Source organism: Diceros bicornis, chromosome 13, assembly GCF_020826845.1.
Source record: "Diceros bicornis minor isolate mBicDic1 chromosome 13, mDicBic1.mat.cur, whole genome shotgun sequence".
Classification (NCBI taxonomy): Eukaryota; Metazoa; Chordata; class Mammalia; order Perissodactyla; family Rhinocerotidae; genus Diceros; species Diceros bicornis.
The window spans coordinates 50,623,836-50,646,783 of NC_080752.1; the positions used below are offsets into that span (position 1 = coordinate 50,623,836).

Below are 22,948 nucleotides of genomic sequence, written 5' to 3' on the forward strand. Positions count from 1 at the left end.
GTGGAGAAGTTTTCTAGGTTGGCACAAGATTTTGTTTTTAATTATATTTCCCTCTTTTCCGAGGTCTATTCCCCATGTCCCACAGTACTCTGTGGCTCCCTCTAGGTAACCCTGGCCTCTGCCCCAGCGGTCAGTTTTCAAGTCTCCACCACTAGAATGGGAGCCCTTTGAGGATGGACTGAGCTGAGTCATTTTTGAATCCCTGCTGCCAGCCCAGGGCCTAGATGCTATGTAAGGGCTGGTTGAATGAATGAATGAAGGAGAGAATAAACAAATGAACAATTCTGGAGAAGAACCCCCCTGATTGCTAGGGCCCTGAAAGGAAGAACAGAGACTCAGGCAAGCTCAAGAATTTCTCAAAACCAAATCAAACCGAACCACAAACCAGTTTAAGAGACTGATATTACAGGAAATGAGCACAAAAGGCTAGTGGGCAGGGCTGGACGAAGCATTCTCTGGCCTTTAAAGTGGGAGGCCCAGCCCATGGAGATTAGGGTCGTGGGGGTGGGATGTTGGGGGCCAGGGGTAGGGGGAGACTGGGAGCCTTTCTGCCATTCCTGGGGCCAGGTGGTTTTTAGTGATGGGTTTACTGACCTTCTCTTCTCTGGATGGCCCAACCCTTTCAAGAGGCAGGCCCAGGTAGGGAGTCCCAGGAAACTCTAAAAGCCCCCCAGCCCCTCCACCCCATTGACCCGGAGCCCCTGCAGGAGGGGGAAGTCAAAGACACAGTCGTCCTCTTGGTTTGGGACTAGGGGCTCTGAGGTCCCTAGGGGGCTGGTCTGGAACCAGAGGTTCTCATAGGACTTGGGGCTGGGGGTGAGGCCCCCCAAGAGGGGCTGAGTGGAGTCGCAGCGGAGGTAGTGCCCTGGCCCTGGGCCTGTGGGGCTGCCCAGCACTTGCCCATAAAGGACCTGGTCACTGGTGCCAGGCTGGGGCTGGGGCTGGGTGGAAGGTGCTCTTGGGTCCCCCTGGAGCACATAGGCCTGGACCAGGGTGGGGAGGCCACAGGTCCCTGAGCTATCACTGGACTCCCAGGGCCCTGGCTTCTTCTCTTCCTCCTCCAGCACTGTGATCTTGGTGATGGGTGGCATGCCGGTGTCCCAAAGGCTGGGCAGCTGGAAGGTCTCCTGGACACAAAGACGTGGGGTGAGGGCATGATTCATTTCAGATGTCTGTGCCAGCCCCTGTCCCTTCCTGAGCTGGGGCAGTTGTGGGGACATTCCTGCTGCTCTCTGCTAGAACTCAAAGGGTTACACTTGCAAAGCACCTTCCATGTTCCTGACACGTGCTCTGTAATGTTCAGACTTTGCTCAGCGAATCTCCCTAATGATTCTGTGTGGGATTGGCCCCATTTCACAGGGAGATAACTGAGGCTTTGAAATGGGTAGAGCTGGGATTCAAACTCAGATTTGCTTTACTCCCAAGGGAGGGGATCTTGCTAGGAGGTGATGGGAAGGCCTGAGAACCCGTCTGCAGAGGGGTATCCCTTCACTTTGAGCCAACACACCCAGCCCCATTTCCCTCTCCCTCCAGGGTTCTCACCTCCGCCATAATGGTAGGCACCCAGGTGCCCAGGCTGCTGTGGGCGGGGTCTGGAACACTTGGCCAGAGGGGATTCTTCCTGCTGCAGAAGGGAACAGGTGAAGGCTGGGTCAGGCATGCCCTCCCATCTTTCCATCCTTTCTCCCACCCACTCCCAGCAACTGAAGGGATGGCCCCTTAGTGCAGAGAGGAGAAGGGGGAGGGCCTGACTCCCAGACGTGGGCCCTGAGGCCTGGGAAGGCTGGGAGGGACTCAGACTGGCCCGCTTGGGCCTGCAGTGCCCTGTAGGCAGGGGTAGCTGGATGTCAGGTCTCTCAAGAGGACTCACCTCGGTCTGCAGCAGAGCCGGGCAGCCCCACAGAGGCAGATGAACAAGATCAGGAGGCCGAACAGACCCAGGAGGATGTGCAGCTCAGACTCCTCTGGGGTGAGGGGAAAGCCAGAAGAGGTTAGAGTACAGGCAAGGAAGGCTGGCCTCCTCCCTCAGACTGGGATCCAAGGTCAGGGCTGGGCCTCCTCCCTCAGGCCGGGCTCCATGAGCAGGGCTGGGCCTCCTCCCTCAGACCAGGGGACCCAGGCAAGGCCTGTCTACTCTCAAAATGGAGATCCTTTGAGTGAGGCACCCTCCCAACAGCCTTGTCTGGCCAGCCCCCTTACCTAGGGCCAAGGTCATCAGGGTGAGGCTCGTACTGTTGGTGGCCCCTGCCTGGCTGGCTGCCATGAGGTGGACGTGGTACAAGCTGCCGGGCTCCAGGCCATGGAGGACAAAGCCATGGGAGGAGGCATTCAAGACAGTGGCTGAGAGCAAGAGAGAATGGTCAGCCTGGGTCCGGATGCTGAGGCTCCCTCCAAGGCTGCTGAGCACCCCGTCCTGGGCCTTCTGGGGCTGTGGGTGCTGAGGTTAGACTCACAGAAGGACTGGTCCTGAGCATTGGTCCAGAAGATGGTGTAGTGGGTAAGAGGGCTCTTCCCCAGCTCAGGGGCCTCGGGTACCCACTCCAGCTTGGCCCATGTCTTGCCGATGTGCTTTAGATGCAGCTCTGGGGCATGGGAGGGGGCTGCCGGGAGAGAGAGGTGCAGGGGCTGACAGGGAGCAGGGCAGGGTGGAGAGCCCAGCGGGACTTCTTGTGGCTTCCCAGACCCGAGAACTGGGACACACTGCAGGGTGGGTGATATAAGAGAGTCCAAGGGGACTCGTGTCCAAGCCTTATTTTCCCAGGAACTTCGAATGAATTCCATCAACTACTGATAAGTGGCTGAGCCAGGATTTGAACCTGTTTCTCTTTGACTCCAAAGCCCCGATACCTGATTTCTGCCAGGCCTGATTTTGTCTGACTCACTATTTAATTTCTGCCACTCCCTCTCTCAATTTATGCCAAGCCCTCTGTCTAATTTCTATCACACTGGCACCTGACTTCTGTCAGGGCAATTGATTGATTTTTGCTAGACTTGCTCCCCAAATTCTGCAAACTCACTGCCCAATTTCTATCACCCCACCACTTGACTTCTGTCTGCCTGCAGGGGTCCAGTGTAAGGCAGGGGTAATTTAAGGCTTGGGAGGGACCCTCTTCTGGGCCAGAGATAGGGGAGGAAGGAAATGTTCCCGCATATTCCTGATTGTCGGGGCCCAGGCAGGCCTTGAGAGATGAGAGGATTGGGCCTGGTGGCTGACGAACCCGTCTCTTGGGAGTAGGCATAGATGAGCTGGGAGGGTCCCTTGGTGTCCTGGTACAGGGCGGTCACAGTGATCTCGTAGAGCTGAAAGGGCCTGATGTTCTCTGTAGAGAGAAATGGCGAAGGCTCTCTGGTTAGGGGCTAACCTCTGCTGCTGATCAGGAGCTAACCTCAGACCCCTAGTCAGGGATAACCTGGGCCTCATACTGCAGGGCTAGCCTCTGCAATCTCTTCCTCAGATCATTTGGTGGGGATAAAGGGAAAAAAGTGAAAGAGAGAGCTAGAAAGGTGGCAGGGTCAGGGCTGTAGAAAGAAAGGATACAGTTAGACCGTAGGAAGAACTTCCCGATTCTGAGGATATGAGATCAGAACAGTGAAAGACCAAGAAAGACTAGGGAATCTGCTTCTCTAGGGTGGTTCAGGTTGCCCCTTCCCCACTGTCAGACAAGCATTGCCTCCCCTTCTCCCCAGCCCTGCCCAGCCCCCAAGGCCTGTCTCACCCTCCAGCAGGGTCCCTGCGATGCTTCCATTATGCTCCATCCTCCAGGTCTTATGGCTGCCGCTGGGGCTGGGGGAACCCAGGCCCCACTCGATCACATAGCCCCGAGGCTGAGGGCTGGGGGGCTCCCAGCCCACCCAGAGGCTATGAGGGTCTCGGGCCATGGTATGGAGTCTGCCCAGGGGCGGGCCTGGAGACAGAGTAGGAGATGATGGAATGAAGGTGAAAGGCATGTAGGCCCCAGAGCCAGAAGCCTGGGTTCAAATCCTGGCTTTGCTACTTACAAGCTGGGTGACCTTGCGTAAATCAACATCTGGGCCTCAGTTTCCTCATCTGTAAGGTGGGAATGATGATAAAAGTTCCTACGTCAGAGGGTCTCGGTGCAGATTAAATGAGATGACTCATGAAACAAGCCTGGCATGGTGCCTGGTGTGGAGTGATGCTTGATAATGATAAAAGCTAACACTGGTATGTGCCAGGTGTAGTCCTTGGGATATAGTGATTCATTGAGTCCCCTAATTGTCTCATGAGGAGGACACTACTACTGTCCCCATTTTATCAATGAGAAAACTGAGACTCAGAGAGGTTAAGTAACTTGTCTAAGGTCACAGGGCTAGTAAGTGGGAATGTTAGCTATTGTTATTGTTAGTCTCACCTTGTGAGGACCTACGTGCAGGGGAACCTGGCGGAGGGCATGGTCGCTGATCCCCTGAGAATAAGCAGTTAAGTCAGGGGCCGTATTCCACCTGGAAAACTTAGGGCTTTCCCTCCCGTCTTCCTTGGCAGGATGGACTCCGTGTGTGTGTGTGTGTGTGTGTGTGTGTAGGCACCACCACCAGTGTGTGTGTGTGTGTGTGTGTGTGTGTAGGCACCACCACCAGATTAACCTGGTTCTGGCTAATGATAATGATAGCTCACACATATTGAGCAATTACTCTGTGCCAGGCACATGTCTTAACTCCTGTAATCTTCACAACAACCCTTTGGGCTATGCACTGTATCATCCCCGTTTGCTAGATGAGTAAACAGAGGCCAGGGAGGTTAAGTAATTTACCCAGGTCACACTGTTAGCAAGTGACAGGACTAGATTTGAACCCAGGGAGTCTAGGCTCCAAATTTGTAAGCTTAACCACGACTACTAGCTGCCAGCCGTCTTTACCTCTGCTCTCCAAGAAGACCACTGGCGTGGGACGAGAGGTCCCGGCTGTGTTATAGGCCGTAAGGACCACCTCCCGGGCTTCTGAAGGCAAGTGGAAGGTGCAGTTTAGCTCCGTGGTGTTGCAGAGGGGTGGAACTGCCCCAGCCTGGCCTGAGGGGCTCCAGGAGACCACATACCCTTGGATCTGCCCGCTGTCCTCCTCCAGGGGCATTGGCTGTGGTGGGCATAGGAGGAAAAAGATAAGGAGGATGCAGAGGTCATCTTGAGTGGAGGAGGGCTTCCAGATGGGGTGGATAGATCCCAGAAACTGAGCCCACCAGGCTGGGAGCCAGCCTTCCTACCGCCCTCCTTTCTTCCCCTGTTCCCCTGTGCCAGGTCCTAGGAGGAGGGAAGGAAGAAGCAAGTCAGTGTGTGCAGCAGGCTCTTAATTATTCACTGAACCACCGTTTGCCATAGGTGAGTCCTGCGTTGTAGTCTCTCCAGAAGGGCACTGCCCAGCTTCCTACGCACATGCAAAGTGCATGCACGTCACGTACAAATGCATCCAAGCCTCCCAGACCTGTTGGAGTCCTGAGCCCCAGTTCCCAAGGGTCTGTCTGGGTTGGAGGAGGTCTCAGGAGTGGAGGGATGGCCTTCAGAGGGGGTCACCTTCCAGAACAGCTGCACGTCCACCGTCCTGGGGTCCAGCTGCCTCTGCCGCCACCATGCGTCCAGTCTGACGATGGGGACTGTGTTTGGAGCGAGAGGAGAGGGTGCCGGTCAGGGAGGGCCCTGGAGGCTGGTCTGGGTCCTGCTGGCTGCTCCCAGCCCCTCACCACCTATTTACCCTGTTGTGTGGTGGTCAGCTCCAGGCTGGGGCTCCAGTCGCTCCAGAAGCCGGGCAGGGGCCAGCGGGTGCAGCGCATCTGCAGGGCGTAGGCTGTGGATGGGACGAGCCCACAGAGCTCATGCTGGAGGGTCTTGAAGGGCAGGGGGCCTACCTGGGGAGGTGGGGGAGCCGTGGCTCTGAGCTTGGATCCCTGTGCCCTTCAGGGCCAGGTCAACTTATCCTCCCCTTGGCACCCCCCACCTCAGGCTCTTGAGGTTGCCCTCCGCCTCACCAGGGCCCAGCTGGCTGCTCCAAGCCGTGGCTGGTGGCGCAGCTCACACTTCTGTTCTATGTGCAGGCCTGGCTTCCATGGCTCCCAGCGCAGCCGCAGGCAGCCAGGCGGGGGTGGGGCCACCTCAGGCCTGGGGTCCAGGGCCCACAGTTTGGGGGGCTCCAGTTTCACTGCAAGGAGAAGGACTGTCAGAACCTTCCCCTGCCCCATCCTCAAGTGTTCTGCCTTAGCTCCTGCTCGTCTCCCTCTCTGTGGTTCCATTTTCCTCCCTAGGTCTCCATCCACGGGGTCTCTGTGTCTTTCTTTCCCTGTCTCTCTCTGTCTCCTCATCTCTATGCCATCATGTTTCTGCAGGTCTGTCTCTGTAGATGTGTCTGTTTCTCTCTAGGTCTTTCTTTCATACTCTTGCCCCAGGGCCTTTGCACTGATTGTTCTCTCTCTCCACAGCACTTTCCCTCCAGATAGCCAGCAGCTCGCTCCCTCGTTTCCTTCAAGGGTCTTCTCAGATGTCACCTTCTCGGGGAGGCCTTCCCTGACCACCTTACTGAAATAGCAACTGCCCCACACCCCCAGCTCTCCCTATCCCCTTCCTTGCTTTAATTTCCCCATCACACTCATCATCATCTGATGTTCTATTTTATTTATTTTGCCCACTAGAATGTACCGTTCTAAGGGCAAGATTTTTGATATTTTGTTCACTGCTGTATCCTCAGCACCTAGAACAGTGCCTGGTACATAGTGTGCACTTCAAGAAATTTGTGGAAAGAATTAATGAATGTGTCTCCTTGCCTCTGTGTTTATTCCACGTCTGTGTGTCTGTGTCTCCAAGTGCACCCCCCTTTGTCTCTGTCTCTCTTCTCTTCTTCTATCTCTAGGTCTTCCAGTGTCTCCCTGTCTGTCGCTGGGTCTATGTTTCCCTCTCTGTACCTCTCTGGGTCTGCCCGTTGGGGCCTCTCCCCTCCCCTGCCCCCAGCGTCACCCACCGACATCCATGGGAACAAGGCACAGCTGTGGGGACGCTCTGGTCCCCAGCGCGTTCTCTGCCTGCACCCAGATGCTCATGTGCTGGTACAGCTTCAGGTGTTTGCGTGGGATGGAGCAGCGGCTCTGCCCGTTCTCAGGCACGCAGTTGGAGATGGAGTCCTCTTTGGTCTGGCAGCTGCCCCGGCTCCTGCCAAGAGGCCAGGCTTGGGTGTCTAGCAGAGGAAGAAAGCGAGGCTCCCTTCTCCCACCCATGTTTGCCTCTGGCTCCCCCGTCCCCGCGGGCCTACCCACGCCCTGCCCCAGGACCCAAAGGATTGGGGCTGGAGTAGAGACCCCTACTCACTTGAAACTCTTTAAGGTGAAGTTGGTGGACAGGTGGGTGTCGGGTCCTGGCTCCCACTGGCAGATGAGGCTGTTGGTTGTGAGGTTCATGAGGCAGGACAGATTGTGGGGTGTGGCGGGAAGGTCTGCACATAGGGTGGGGAGAGTGAAGGCTTTGGGTAGGCCCACTCAGAAAGTGCCCACTGGGACCAATTGGCTTTGTTTCCTTGCTCTGGGTCATTCCCTCTGGGGCTACCTTATCTAGTCCCCTGTTTCCATGCAGGGTGACCTGGAGGGGCAGCCCTGGGGGAAGTCACATTACAGGCATGTACAGGGACAAGCATCCAGGGCCTCCAACCCCCTCAACTCCCCCCCGTTTGACAGTGACAGTGTAGTGTCTGGGTTTTCCTCCTGGTTCTGCCAGTGATTAACTGTGTGATCTTCAAGTCACTTGACTGCTCTGTGCCTCAGTTTCCTCATCTGTAAAATGGAGGTGATGGTAATATACCTACCTCCCTGGGGTTATTGTGAGAGCTGAATGCCTTACTGTATATAAAGCGCTGAGAGCAGTGCCTGGCACATGGTAACGGATACGTAAGTGTTACCCGTACTATTATTGATTCTTAAACAAGAACCTTGGTCTTTGTTTTTTCTTCTGCATTGGCTTGGCACAAATTCCGTCCCTCTCAGTTTGAGCAGAAGGCTGAGACTGGGCTGGAGGAGGAACTGGGAGCAAGCCCACTGGCAGGGAATGCCCTCCATGGACACACCCTTCTGTGGCCAGGGAGTTGGGCTTCCTTGGCAGCCAGCCAGAGTGGTGGTTACTGCGCTGGCTTTGGAGCCACACTGCCCGATACAAATCTTGGCTCTACCCTTATTAGTTTGTGGCCTTCAGCAAATCACTTACCCTCTCTGAGCCTCAGTTTCCTCATCTGCAAAATGGGGCTAAATAGCACTACCCACTGGTAGGGAAGATGACCTGATCTCATGCCCATAAAGTGCTTATTGAGCAAGTGCTCACAAATAATAGCTCTTATTTGTATTGGCAGGAGGGCACTGGAGGCAGAGTGGGTGGACGGCTGCAGGGACTTACAGCCTGCCTGCAGCTCTGCCTGGTCCAGGATCTGCAGGCTGTTGCCCCAGCGCAGGCAGCAGGAGAGAAGGGCCCAAGAGTGATTGAGGTGGGGCAAGGTGATGGTAGACTCCTGGGTCCCATCTGCCAGACGCTGCTGCCTCCCTCCGGGTTGAAGCTCTGCTCCCAGTTTCCACAGAATCTGTGCCTCTGGGCCCAGGTGGCTGCAGCTCTGGTTGATGATGCAGGAGGCCGTGATGGGATCCCCCAGGCGGACGACAGGGGCTGAGACCTTGATGCGGCCACACTCTTCCAGGCCTGCGGTGGGAGAGAATGGGCCATGAGTGACTCCGCGCCTGGCAGAGCTGGGCTTTAAGCTAGGCCTTTGTACTCCTAGACTCGGGGCTCTCACTTTTTTGCTCCAGCCCTCAGGACATGGGGGCTAGAATTGGGAGGTATGTATGGTGACTGTGAGAGGCTCGCAGGGGTGAGCTAGAGATAGCGATGTGCAGGTAAATGTGTATCAATGGCTATACAGAGAAAACCAGATCCTGATTTGTAGTTTGAGCTACTTTCCCTGGTGTAAATATTCCCACCATGGCTGATTTCAACCTACCAGTGTGACATCACTGAATGTGAACTTGGGAAGAGATGAGCACAATCAGCTCTTGTAAGCCAGCTCCAGCATAGCACCAGATAGAGACTATCTGGGCGCTTCCCTCCCCAGCGTCCTCCCCACGGATGGTGAAAGCAGTGATTAGAATGATAAGAACCCGCAGCCACAGCAGTCTTTTTGGAATTCAAATCTGGTCGTGTTACCCCATCTTGATCACAGAACTTTGGTGGCACGTTATTGCTCTGAAAGGCAGTGTGGTGTGACACATAAGAGCGTGGACGTTGGAACTAGCCTTGGTTCAGAGCCTGGTTTATTGCTAATTAATTATGTGACCCTGGTGTGTTACTGAGACCTTCTGTGCCTCAGTGTTCTCCTCTATAAAATGGAGATAAAAATAGTCCCTACCTTAGTGGTGCTGGGAGGATTCAATGTGCTAACATGTGCAAGGCACTCAGAACAGAGCCTGGCATGAAAGTCTTTGCCGCCGTGGTTAGGATAGACCCAGATCCTTCTCACCGCCCTTGTGGCCTGGCCCCTGCTTAACCCTCCCAGTTCTGGCTCAGATCATCCTCTCTCAGCCCCAGTCACTCTGGCCCTCTCGCTCTTCCTTGAAAGCGCCGTGCTGTCTCCAATCTTGGGATCTTTTACCTGCTGTTCTTTTTGGAGGTGTTCTTCTTCCCTCTCCCATCCCTCTTTCACCTGGCTAACTGACCAACCAGACCAGGCCAAGCCTCCTGAACTTTCCCAAAGCTCTCACTATCTTTCATAATTATAGAGTCATGTGATTATTTGCTTGTCTGTCTCCCCAGCTGGACCGTGGGTTCCGTGAGGCCAGAGACCTTGGCTGTTTTGCTCATTCCTGTATTTCCAGTGCCTAGCACAGAGTCGGCCCTGGTGAATTTTTACTGAATAAGTGAACAAACACTACGCTTTTCCCACAAAGCCTTCTCTCCTCTCTCAGCTGTTCTTAGGCCCATTTTGCTGATGGGGATGCTGAGGCTCCAAGAGGAAGAGCGATTGGCTCAGGGTCGCAGACCAAGTTCATGACTCTCAACGTGGGGCTCCTATCACTTCACAGACTCAGAACTTCAGACTGGAAGGAACCTTGCAAAACTCTTTACTTCAAAACTCCACCTGATGCTGCGTCCTCTACAGCAGGGCTAGGGTTGCCTGCTTTGGTATGGCCTGCCAGCAAAAAATGGTTTTTACATTTTTAAAGAGTCAAAAACAAAGAAAACAAAAAAACAAGAACACGCAACAGAGACTGTAGTGGCCTGCAAAGCCTGAGTATAACTATCAAAGTTTGCCGACCCCTGCTGTGCAGCATCCCTGTCAATCCTGGCCTCAGCTTGCATGCTCCCAGAGACGGGAGGCTCTCTACCTCTCAAGATAGAGTTTCCATAGTTGGAGAGCTCTGCCTGAGCTTCCTTATTTCAGGGTGAAACCTGCCTCCTTATGGCTTCTGCCCTGATCCCTTTGCTGCCCGTGAAGGATGCATAGGACTCAGAGGTTCCTTCCTTTTTTTTTTTTGTGAGGAAGATGAGCCCTGAGATAACATCTGTGCTAATCCTCCTCTTTTTTGCTGAGGAAGACCGGCTCTGAGCTAACATCTATTGCCAGTCCTCCTCCTTTTTTTCCCCAAAGCCCCAGCAGATGGTTGTATGTCATAGTTGCACATGCTTCTAGTTGCTGTATGTGGGACGTGGCCTCAGCATGGCCGGAGAAGCAGTGCGTCGGCGTGCACCCGGGATCCGAACCCCGGCCGCCAGCAGCGGAGCGCACGCACTTAACCGCTAAGCCATGGGGCCGGCCCTCAGAGGTTCCTTCTGACAGCCCAGCAGAGATTGGAGATAAGACCTGGGTCCTCCTGGTCTTTTCTAGGCTGACCATCCTGAGTAGTCTCACCATTCCTCACAGGTGGTGGTTTCCTACAGAGGGCTGGGGTGGGAGCCTGGCTACCCCACGTCCAGTCCTTTGGATTCTCTGGGAACCCCAGGAGCAGTGTGGCAGTGCAGGGAAATGATTCCCTCCTCCACCCCCATATCTCTCTCTGTAACTCTCCTCTCTCCACAGCACCTCCACCCCCAGCCACACTCACTTCCGGGGAGCAGCAGGATGATCAGGGCAGCTCTGATCAGGTTCCGGGTTCCCAGCCCCGCCATCGTGCCAACTTGGGGCTCACCTGGAAGCAGAGGGGGATGGTTAAGGTCATGGGCTTTGGAGAAGAGCTGAGCTTAATCTTCACTCTGCCACAGTGCGGCTTTGGCCAAGTTACTTGATTTTTCTGAGCCTCAGTTTCTTTGTCTGTAAAATGGAGGTAACAACAGCCTATACTGCATGGGGCTTTGGGAGGAAGACATGAAATGATGCAAGTCAAGGGCTTCACACGGTGCCTGGCACCTAGGAAGTGACTCTGTAAGTGATGGCCCCTGTTAGTATTACACTTGCCTTCCAGGAGAGAGCAAGGAAGGGAGTAGCAGGGAACAGCATTCTTCCTGTTTCCTTTCTGTCTTAGCCAGGTTCTCCCCAGAAAGCAGAGCCTGAGATGAGAGCTTGCATGCAGGGAGTTTATTTTGGTAAGATCCAGGGAACAGAGTGAGGGAGTGGGGAGAATGAAACAGGTAAGGAGGGAAAGCCAACACAAGGGTGCGTCATTGAGCTGGTCACCTTTATAGACAGCTGGAGCTCGATCCTGCTGGAACCTTCTAAGGAGCTGTGTAGAACATGCCTCAGAACTGTCCAGGGGGCAGTTTGTCCTTGGCTGGAAGGGAACATTTATCCACCGACTCCTGTCCCCCATTGGTCAAGGAATATCCCTTTGGGTATTAACTTCCTAGCACATCCAGGTTGCACGTGCATGAGCATGAGGCAGGTTCTCCTGGGTGAGCCAGGCCAAAGGGTCAGAACTGCTCCCTGGCAGGAAGGGAGAACTCCCAGGAGCAGCTGAGGGAAGGGGCTGTCTGGTTACACCTGTGGGAAGCTGGCTGCTGCGGCCATGGCTGGAGGGAACGGTGGGCTGAGAGATATCAGGTGGGGCACACAGGGGATCCAATACAGCCCCAGTTCTGGGCACAGACCTCTGGAAGCCTTCTGGGGCAGGCGTCCTGTGGCCAGGGCAACATTGCCTGGATGGGGGATGATCAGTTCCAGTCTCAAGAGGTATGCAAAGGTTTCTGCTGCCAGGGCAGACTTCTAGCCTAACCCTCCACTCTGTTCTCGTTGGGGTCTTGGGCCAGACATCTGATCATCCAGCACTGAGTGGCACTCTTGGTGGCAGGTCAGTGGGAATTGCTGACCAGCCTGCATGTATGTACATGAACACATCCATGTGGGTGGTGTCCCAGCAGATCCCCTGTGCTCAGGAGGGAGAATGCTTCTCTCTCCTTTTTTTCCCCTCCCAGACAGAGGTGTGAATAAGGACTACCCAGAGACCTAAGGCTGTTCCTGCTTGCAGGGCCCTTCCCTAAACCCCTGGTCTATCCATATATATTACAGTATCAGGACACCAGGTGACTGCTAGCCCATAAATCCACTTTTTGCAAATCAGAAAGAAGCACCCCTTCTTCTGGATAGATACAGCCCCACGCTAGGACCTGGCAACTGGAGAACAGGCTGGATTTCAGCCTCCACTTGCCCCTCTGCAGGGCAGCTTTGTGCAGTGAGAAGCCTGCACAACTGTTCAGAGCACCCCAGTCTACCGATCAGTGGTTGGCAACCTTCTTACTACAGCATACCAGTTTGACTATCCCCCACGCACACTTGTTGGGGAAGATTTAGCCTCCTAGGCCCAGATTTTGGGACACTGGTTTCTATCTCCATGTGTTTTTGATCATACACCAGCCCTGCTGCCCTAGCAAGGGTCAAATTCAGGCCTAGCTTATATCCAGTGAGGTACCACTTCATCCCTCTCCACTGGTTCCTGTCTAGAGTGGGCAACCAAACCCCAAAACCCAAGAGGCCCAGGCCCCCTCCCCCTGGGTTGCTGGGTGTTGGCGTGTTTGGCATCAGTCCCGGGTCCCCCACGGCAGCCCCGGGTGCCCCCTTCCCTAGTTGAGTGGAATCTGGGGCCTGTGGGGGCAGGGTCTCACTCTCTGGGGGCCTCTGTGGAGAGGCTGGGAGCCCCACTCTGAGACCACCTGATCTGAACCCTGGCTCTGCCACTTACCAGCTGTGTGACCTTGGACAAATTATATCACCTTTCTGAGCCTCAGTTTCCCCATCTGTGGAAGGAATAACAACAGCACCCACCTCTTGGGTTGTGGTGAGGATGAAATGAGATCCGTGATAAAAGCACTTAGCACGGAGCCTGCATGGAGGAAGCACTCAATAACCATGTCACTTTCCCATGCCATAGAGCAGGACACCACCTCCTGGAATCCAGCGTGGTTTAGTGCCCCCTCCCCCCTTGCAGGCTGTGTGGTCACAGCCTCCTAGAATGGCCACCTAGCTTTTGTCTGAGTCATGCCGTACGGTTTCAAAGCCCCATTTCTGGGTCCCCTGCTTCTAGCTCCTTGGCCCCCCAGTCTCCCGTTCGCTGCAGCCGTCTCTGCTCGGCTCTCCTGACTCTGACCCAGCACACCGCGCTGTCCCCTGGAGTCGCTGCCATCACCCCCTTTCTGATTTCCTCTCTTTTCCCTCCCCTCGCTCTCAACCTTTTCCCCTCCCTCTCACTTCTCCCAGTTCACACCCCTCTCCCCGTTTTTCTTTCCACCCTTGATCACGTGGAGATTCCTTCTATGGAAAGAGGGTCAGAGGAAGGAGGGGGCTGGGAATGAACAGAGGGAGAGCCCTTCCCACATGTGGTTCCGAGAAAGAGAGAGAGGCAGAAAGAGTAAGGAAGGGAGATACGCACACAGACTGAAACAATGGAGAGAGACACACGGAGTTAAAGAGGGAAGCAGGAGAGACGTCGAGAGACAGACAGAGAAAAGAGCCCAAGAGACAAGGATGCTGACACCGAGAGACGGAGGCCGCAAGCCAGAGATACCCAAGAGATTCAAGAGACAGAGGGAAATGTGAGAGACAAAGAGAAAGGCACAGACAGACTCTGAGACAGATTGAGAGAAACTCAGAGCCAGGGAAAGCCAGCGAGAGACGGAGAGTAAACAGAGATCAAGAGAGGGAGAGGTTGAAACACACAGGTTAGAGATGCAGAGAGGGATGATGAGTATGCCCTCCCTGAGCCCCCCTCGGTGCCTCCAGACAGATATAGGCTGTTTGTGACTTCCCTGATGCAAACCCCCGAGAAAGTGGGGGCATCCCTGGGAAAAGAGACTCAGTGTCCAGGGCTCCTGGTCCCAAGGGAAGGCAGGAACCCTGGTCCCAGGCCTAGGCCCCTTGTGAATGAGCACTTGGCAGAGCTGGGGGGAGTGGACCTGGGACTCCAAGGCCGCATCAAGCCCGAGGCTCAGCCCTCCCTGCGGCTCCCCTACTCACGTTGGGGCTTGTGGTCCGGCACCCGCCTGGCCTCCCTGTTATCTGCTGTCCTCTTCAAGGCAAGTTCCTGAAAACAGCTGCAGTCCGGCCTCTCTCCCCAGCCCTGTCGTTAATGGCTCGGCCTCTGACAGGCTCAGGGCCTGTGGATTGCAACACCTGCCCAGCCTCCTTCCCTCCCTTGCACGGTCCCCGCGCATAGGCAGCCCCTTCCTCCCAGGAAGGAGCCTGGGAGGGAAGCTGGTGAGGCCCAGGCAGCCTTCCTGCCTCAGGGGTCTCAGAGGGGCTAGGGGATGTGGCAACGATGTCCTCCTCCTCTGCCTCCGGATTTCCTGACCTCAAAGCTTCGAGGCTGTCCAGGGCCCAGGCTCCAACCCGGCTGAGTGCCATTCCTATGCTCCCCCGCGGAGAGCATCACTTAGAGACAGACCCTGGCTCGAAGGGTCTCTCAGCCCTAAGCCTCTTTTTGGCACTAGCCTTGGGGCCCTGATCCTCCCAATACTCAGGGGGGCAGCCTCACGTTACAGAGAATTTTGTAACAGTACCTTCCGCATGGCTCCCCCACTCACTACCTGTTCTCCACCACTGCCCATAGGCCAGGCAGTTAGAGAAATGGGAATTCTGGGGACAAGACAGGGCGATGACCTGGGAGGCTCAGGGTCTTCACATGCTCACTAGAAATTAGTAACATTTACTCACAATGATTCTGCTAAACTGAATGTTTTTTAATTGAGTGAAATAGACTACATTTTATGTCTTTCATTGTCTGGATCCATGATTCCCCTGCAATTGTTTAGAATTTTTTGTGCATTTTTCTGAAAAGGGTTCAGGTGGTTCATAGTTTATTAGATTTATGACCCAATAAAGGCTAGTTACCAACCGACTAGCAGAGTGTCCGTAACATATGATCCTTTTTAGAAAAAGTGGGCTTCTGAGTCTGGTGTGATGGGGCAGACCTGGGCCACAGTTCTGGTTCCAGATTGAAATACCCAGCTGTCTATGGCAATCTCCCCAAGATGTCCCATAGGCCCCATGTGCTCAGCAAATCCCAATGATTGTTCTTTCAAAATATAACCAGAATCCTGGGTAGACGGGTATTCGTTGTAAATTTCAACTTGGCTCTATATTTAAGTATTTCCATGATAAAAAGTTAGAAAATATAAATATCACTTAAACCCACACCAGCCAGCTCTAAACCACCCTTATCTCTTATTAGATCATTGCAATAGCCCCTCCCCGGTCTCCTACATCAGTTCATCCTCATCTCCCCATCTGTTTTTCCTTCAGCAGCCAGCATGAAACTGATCAAACAGAGGTCAGTTCATGTCATCCTCTGCCCCCGACCCCCAGTGGCTCTCATCTCACTCAGAGTCAAAGTTAAAGCCTTTCATTGATCTACCAGGCCCTCCTCAACCCAGGGCCCCTGTTGCCTCCCTGACCCCCCTCTGATATTCTCTCCCTTGCTGCTCTGCTCCAGTCACTCTGTTTTCCTTGAACTTGTTAGGCTCCCTCCTACCTCAGGGCCTTTGCACTTGCTGTTTCTTCTGCCTGGATTCTTTCCCCTCAAATAACTCCCTCCCCTTCTTCAAGTCTTTGCTCAAATGTCACCTTCTCATTGAGACCTTCTCTGACCACCCTTTTAAAAAATTGCAACCCTCCCATCTCTATCTCTCTTTTCCCCCATTAACCTTTTCACCATCTGACGTTGGCTGTCCCCGCCCCCCACCTCCCACCCTCAGTACATATTTGTTGAATGAATGATTGGATGGATGAATCTTCCCCCCACTTCACCAAACCTGTCCTCAATCCTGAGTGCCTCATCCTGGTAAATTATAGCACCGTCTCCCCTCTTCCAGTCACCCAACCCAGGCACCCAGGAGTCATTCCTCACACCCCCTTCTCCACACTCCCACAGCCAGTCAGTTCATAATGAAGGTGAATGGGTCTTCATCACTCAGAAAACACGTTCCTCGAGCAGGTTTGGGGTACAATGGTGAGCAGAAGCAGCCTGAGTTCCTTCCTTTATGGAGCTCTCAGTCTTGTCAACAACTTGTCTTTTCTCCCTGCAGTGCTCGGGTCTCCCCAGCCCTCACCTGGACGCTCACAGCCTCCCCGCTGGGCTCCCTGCTCTGACTCTTTCCCTCTGTCAGTGCTGGGCAGAGTGAACTTTCCTACCCAAGAGGCTGACCACGCTGGGCCCCTTTCTTCAGAGGCTCTTCCTTGCCTCCTAACTCCTTAACTAGACAATCAAGATACCCCATGATCTGGCCCCGCCTCCCTCTCCTGCCTTTTCTGCCTCCGTTTCCCCAGACGCACCACTTGGTGCTCTAGTCGTGCTGAATTTGCTCGTCTCTCCCTGCCTGCCCCAGGCTCTGGAACACCTCCATGTGCCTGCTCTTGCTGATCCCCTGTCACCTCCGGCTGGCCGAGTCCTGCCTCTGTCCCAGCTCAGGCATCCAGCCTGCGCTGAGCGTCTTTCCAGGCTGAGTTGGGTGCCCGCCCTCCTCCTGTAGTACTGCAGTGGGCTGCTGGCTGGCTGCCTCCTCCCTTAGACTTTGAACTCCTTGATGGCAGAAACCATGTTCGCTTCTCTGCCTCGAGCCTCAGCACAGGGCCCACAGAAGATTCTCAGTGCGTATCTACTGGACTACAGAATCTTGGAGAAGTTGTTTTCCCTCCCCAAACCTCCGTTTCCTTATCTGCCACAAGGGTAATAACCCCTTCCAGGGATTTTGTGAGGATTAAACGAGCTGCGGAAGTTAACAGAGCCTAGCTCGTAACCAGCATGCAGTAGGTGTTCAATAAAATTCCTTTCTGTTTTCCCCGTCTGCATAGCTCATTATTTCAGAGCAAGATTTTACTGATCTCATCTGTGCTCCATTCTTTACCAAGGAGGACCTGCACCAGGAAATGGAGCTGCAGCAGCTGAAATGAAAGTTAGACTTAAGGAAGGACTTACTTTCCTTTGGGGAGAGGCATTAGAGTGTAGAGAGGTGAGGAACAGGGGCTGAGCAGTCAGACTGCTTGGGTTTGCCACTTACTAGCTGTGTGACCCTGGGCAAGTTGTTTAACCTCTCTGAGCCTCAGTTTCATCATCTTTAAAATGGAAATAATAGTATCTGCTTCACAGGATTCTTGAGAGAAATCGATGAAATAATGAGGCTCTTGGAATAGTCAGGCATACAGTAAATGCTCGATAAGTGTTTACTCTGGTGAGCTGAAAACAGGAGACAGATGTGGAGTCATCTCTTCCACTCACACCCAGTGTCTGCTTTGTGAATACTTCCTCGTCCGGCTTTCCTACCCCTTACCCCCTCCTCCATCAGACAGGGTGGCCTCCCTGGGCTGGAAACCCCAGTCAGGGAGCCCTGAGGAGGGAGCTTCATTCTCGGAAGTCTGACTGAGGGTCAGATAATTTCAGTTTCTGTTACTGCCTGTGATGTGGGAGGCTGCTGGGTGGGTCAAGGAGCTACCTGTTCCAGAGGGGCCCAGGCCGGGGCCAGCCAGGGCGAGTGTCCGGAAGTGGAGGCTGTGCTGTCCACCAGGGGCTGGTTTGGCTGGAATACAGCAGTCGGCTGAGATTGTGCAAACAGGTCATTGTGCAAACACGCCCCTGTGTGTGACCTCGATTGTGCAAACAGGTGTTTACTGGAGGCTGCCTGGTTTGAGCCGCCTGCTTACAAAAAGCACCCGAGCTGTTGACTCAGAAAGAAACCAGAATCTGGACACTCATTCTTCCTTGGACACACCCCGAACTTTCTGCCTCCCAACCTTCACTCAGGCTGTTCTCTGTCTGGAGTGCCCTCTCTTGCCTCCATGTCTACTTTTGAAATTTTACCCATTCTTCAAGGCTCAGAGAAGCCGCCGCTAAGTCTTTCTCCATAAACTTTTTCCTCATTTGCATACTCAGGGCATTTGATACGCCTCTAACGTCTCTGGTCGTGTTTTACCTTACGGCTCTTTCTAGACTGTGAGGTGCCTGAGGACGAGGACCTTTCCTTATTCACCTCTGAAAGGATGGGAAACGGAGGCCCAGAGAGGGAAAGTGACCTGCCCAATGTCACACGGCCAGTCTGTGGCAGAGCTGGGCTCTAAATCAGGTCTCTGCACTTTCTACCCCACTGACTACCTCTGTTTCGGACCCCACCTACCTCGGACCCTGGATCTTTGCTCTAGCCTCTGGGTTGAGGTGGGACTCCGTCTGGAACTTGCAGGGTAGGTGGGATTTGCACAGGGAGGGAAGAGTATTCTGCGCAGGAGGACGGCAAGAATAAAGGCAGGGAGGCCGGAATGGGAAGAGTGTGTATGGAGGCCATAAAAGGGGTAGGAGGAGGTAGCACAGGCCTGGGAATGGTGGGGGTGGGGCTGGGGGCGGGCCTGCATTCTAGGCCCGGAGATGACGTTGACTCGTTGACTCGGCACCACCTTGGGCAGCACCTCACAATCCTGCTGCTCAGATCCCCTTCTCCCACTTGACACTCCATAGATACCCCAGACTAAACGTGCCCCCAGCTGGGTTCCTCCACGTTTTCTCCCGAAAACCTGCTTTTCTGTCCTGGTGACTGGCATCCAGAAACCTGGACTCAGCCTGGACTCCTCCCCGCCCCTTATGCCCCACATCCAGCCTGTCGCCCCTTCCAGAGGGTTCTGCCCATTCTCTCTCACCTCATGGCCATTGCTGGAGTCAGGTCACCACCGCTGCTCTTCGGGGCGACCGCGGCAGCCTCCTCCTGGTCTCCCTGCCTTCGTTTCTGAGATATAGCTCTTGCTATACTTAGCTGGAGGGCTTCTTCCAAAACACAAGTCCCAGCATGTCACTGCTCAACTGAGAACCATCCATTGGTTCCTCGCTGCCCATGGAATAACGTTCCAAGTCTTCCTCATGGCCTCTGAGGCCCTTCAAAACCTGCCCCTCGTCCTCCCCGACACTGGAGCCTCATCTCTCCACACTTTCTTTCCCAACCTCCTCTTTCCCTTCACGGGCCTGACACCCCAGCCATAACATTGACCGTCACTGTCCGATCGTGTGCTGCTTTTTCAAGGCTCTAGGCCTTTCCCACATTGTTCCCTCTGCTTGGAATGCCCTTCTCCTTGTTTCTGTGTCTGAAGAAATAAATCCCTTTCATCCTTTAAAACCTAGCTGAAATGTCACCTCCTCTTTGAAGCCTCCCCAGATTTCCCAGGCTGGGTTAGGTGTTGCTCACCTGGGCTTCCAGGTGCTCCATGAAGGCAGGAACTGGATCTGTGACCCCAGTACCCAGCATGGGGCCTGGCCTGGAGGAAGTGTCCGTGAAATGATGCTGAACAATTTGGATGTTGGGCGTGAGTCTTCAGGCCCAAGGGGTCCCAAGTGACCATTACGTTACCTGCCAAGAGGTTTGGAGGAGCCTCTTCTACCCAGTGGCAGCCACCCCTGTACTCTCCTGCTTCCCTGGTGCTCAGATTGGCAGGATTTTCTGCCTTTGATTGGCGGCCCAAAATGAGAAATGAATCAATTAGGATGTAATCGATGCTGAATGCTAGAGGGCAAAAGGCAAGGCCCCACGCTGCAAAGAGGCTGGGATGGCGCCCAGATGCTCTCTTGGGGCCTACTTCTAGGGAAGGAAGCAGAATTCTAGCTTTGAGTGGGCAAAAGGGAAGACCCCCCCCACCATCCTCCGCTTGTGGTCTGCTGGCCAGGAGGCCTTATCTCCGCTCTCCATGGTGTGGCGGGGGAGGGGTATGGTCCTGGGGCTGGGGGTTGGGGTGGGAATCAGAGGCTGAGGTGAGAGAATGCTCAGATGCTTATCTTGGCTTGGAGAAAACCTATCCCCTCTGCACCCTGTGGCATGCAGACAGGGTGGTGGGCGGCCAGATAAAGGAGAGAGTCCCCAGGCCAGGCCAACTTCCATCCTAACCCTGGGCTTCCTTGGGTGAGGGAGCTGGATCCAGGCAGCTGGTTCATGTCCCCGTAGCACTGGTGTGGTCAGTAGAATGGAGAAGACGGGGACGTTTTTCCTAAAAATCCAGCCGGGAAGATTGGCGGGGACAAGTCAATGACCTGTTTAAGGCTAGAGAGAGGTGAAGACAGGTCCATAACTTCTGTGATGAGAACCAGGTCTGCATTCTCCCCTGCTTTCCGGGCTGCCCGGCCTGGATCCTGAGAGGGAAGAGGGGTCCCCAGAGGTACCCAGCCTGCTCCCTTGGTCCCATGTCCTCTGCCCCTTTAGACCCAGGGGCCACAGACAGGGGCTTCCACCCACAGAGAAGTCTTCGGGCTGGGCAGGCACCAGGGTGCAGAGGGCTGGTGGCTTCTGCAACCTCTTTGTGGTTATAGTTGTTCTTATGAGTGATCTAGACTGCTGGGGCATGGCCTGACATACAATCTATCACCTCCCTGACCTCCCAGGCTGGTCTCCTATGTGTCCTGGAATGCCCAGTCTATTCGGTTCATTCATTTATTTATTCACCCACCGATGCCCCCCCTTCTCACTCTTCTTTCCATTCATCCTCTCACCCACCCATCCCTCCACCCATCTATCTACCTACTCAGTCTATCCACCCCCTCATCCATCCCTCCACCCATCTACCTACCTACTTAGTCTATCCACCCACTCACCCATCCCTCCACCCATCTATCTACCTACTCAGTCTATCCACCCACTCATCCATCCTTCCACCCGTCTTATCTACCTACTCAGTCTATCCACCCACTCATCCATCCTTCCACCCATCTATCCATCACACCTACCATTTCTTCATCCACTCGCCACCCATGCACTCACCCATCTACCCACCCACTCATCAATCCAGCAAATATTTTTGAGCGCTTACTACCAACCAGGCCCTGCACTTGAGCCTGAGGATAGCATGTGAATAAAGCACCAGGTTGTGTGGTCTTTGACGAGCCGACTTTCCATACCCTCAAGCTCTTCACAGCCCTCTGATTGCCTCCTATCCCTAAGGACACCACACCACCTCCTGGCAGCCCTTATGAGTGGACGCAGCTCCTTCTCCCAAGCTCCGGTAGACAGGAGCCAGAAATGAGGTTGGATTTCCTCTTGATCCCAGTGTTATATCTAGATGTGGCTCCTGGGTCCTCATTTGAAGCCTTTGCCCGTGAAGCTGTGTCACCCTCTACCTCCCCATCACTCTTTTCTACTGGCCTCTGGTCACTCGGCCTCCCTCCCTTGACTTGAGTGCCTGCCTCGTGGTCTTCCTCTCCACCACCATCCTGCCACTATCTGAGGGGGCCTTATCGGCCACGTGAATGATGTACCCACACCCTGGCTGTTCAGTTCCTTGACCAGTTCATCTCCAGGGACTTGTCCACTTTAGCCACCAATACTGTGGTCACACCGTGGACCTTACCATCACCTGGAACTGATCAACCTATAAGAGCTTACACTCCAACACCTCCCTCTTTGACCACAGCCCTCCTTCCATCTAGCTCTCACCACCTCACCCCCACAGCTCCTGCTTTCTGAGCGCAGAGAGGCCTGCAGGTCCCGGTTCCTCTATTCCTCGTCATCAGCCTCTTCCTCACCTCCCTTCCTTTCCTTTCCCCTCCGGAGCCCAACACTCACTCACTCATAATTACCTGTCCCCTCAGTACTTTTGCAGTCCTGTCCCTCTACCTCCCTGGCCAGAAGAGCCTCATGGATCTTCACGGCTGTCATCAGCTGTCTCCCCCTCCCCACCCCACCCTGGCCTGGTGTGGAGCCTGTGAAGACCCTCATGGAAGATCAGACAGGGGTGTGGTCCTGACTCCAATTTGTCCTGGGCCCTCAAACCATCCCTCAAACTCTGTTCTTGCCCTTTGCCCCCAAACTCTCCCGTCAGTGCTTTTGAGACCCTTGAGGCCCCTTCTCAAGAGTTCCCCTTAGCAAATCTCAATTGGCCAGTAAGAGAGACTACTCTCGATTTTCTGCCCCTGCAACATGCCTATCTTGGCCTTTTCCAAGGATGAGGAGTCCCTTCTATGGTCCAAGGCCAGCTTCTCCCTCTTCAAAGTTCCCCCATTTCTCAGCGACCTGCTTTTGTACTAATAATAACTATCATAACTTCCTCTACTAAGTGCTTCCTGGGTGCTATGCAGTGCTTTAAGCACTCGGCATTCATTAATTTATTTGATGTTTATGGCTGCTCTATATCACCATTACCCCATCCCAAAGATGGGAAAACTGAGGATGCTGGCAAGTGGCAGAGCCAAGATCTGGTTCTGAGCCCTGGCAACTTGACTCCAGATTCTGTGTGTGTAACTACTGTGTCTGTACCGTGGTGCTTCTGGACTTTTCCTGCTCCGGGGCTCTGCCAGCAGCATTTTATCATAATTCCAGTTCCGTCCATTCCTTCAACGTAATTTCCTTTTTCGTGCTCCCCTGTCTCTCTCTTCCCATTCACAGCTAACTTACTGGAAAGAGTTGTCAGCGTTTGCACTTTCCACTTCCCTACTGGCCAATCTAATCTGGGCTTCCAGCCCATCACTCCGTAGGAATGTCTCTCTCCAGATTACTCATAACTTCTGGTTACCGGATTCTCGTTAGTCCTCTCCTCACTCAGCTGGGCT

The 22,948-nt window shown here is 54.2% G+C and overlaps 1 protein-coding gene across 8 annotated transcripts; it reads right to left on the reverse strand.

The window, feature by feature from the left end:
• Positions 1–367: 367 nt before the first annotated feature.
• CSF3R (colony stimulating factor 3 receptor) lies at positions 368–14,533 on the reverse strand. 8 transcript variants are annotated; one of them, XM_058553709.1, is made up of 18 exons: positions 14,404–14,533; positions 13,133–13,273; positions 11,635–11,728; positions 11,066–11,149; positions 8,373–8,669; positions 7,302–7,425; positions 6,958–7,145; positions 5,975–6,144; positions 5,701–5,854; positions 5,523–5,602; positions 4,875–5,088; positions 3,717–3,905; positions 3,219–3,320; positions 2,454–2,600; positions 2,200–2,340; positions 1,871–1,964; positions 1,543–1,621; positions 368–1,127 (listed from the first exon to the last, which is right to left on the reverse strand). In XM_058553709.1, the coding sequence occupies exons 4-18, from the start codon at positions 11,127–11,129 to the stop codon at positions 660–662; spliced, it is 2,511 nt and encodes an 836-aa protein (XP_058409692.1). In that variant the 5' UTR covers positions 11,130–11,149; positions 11,635–11,728; positions 13,133–13,273; positions 14,404–14,533; the 3' UTR covers positions 368–659. The 8 variants fall into 8 exon arrangements, with proteins under 8 accessions (XP_058409692.1, XP_058409690.1, XP_058409687.1 ...); XM_058553707.1 differs by having other exon boundaries at positions 1,543–1,624; positions 13,133–13,187; positions 14,404–14,532; XM_058553704.1 differs by having other exon boundaries at positions 1,543–1,624; positions 13,216–13,273; positions 14,404–14,532.
• Between the last annotated feature and the right edge of the window lie 8,415 nt (positions 14,534–22,948).

Coding starts and splice junctions, on each gene's coding strand:
- CSF3R (XM_058553708.1), bottom strand. CDS start 11,129: ATGGCGGGGCTGGGAACCCGGAACCTGATCAGAGCTGCCCTGATCATC. Junction 7,426..8,372: donor GGCAGAGCTGCAGGCAGGCT/GTAAGTCCCTGC, acceptor CCCTATGTGCAG/ACCTTCCCGCCACACCCCAC. Junction 1,965..2,199: donor CCTGATGACCTTGGCCCTAG/GTAAGGGGGCTG, acceptor CCCTCACCCCAG/AGGAGTCTGAGCTGCACATC.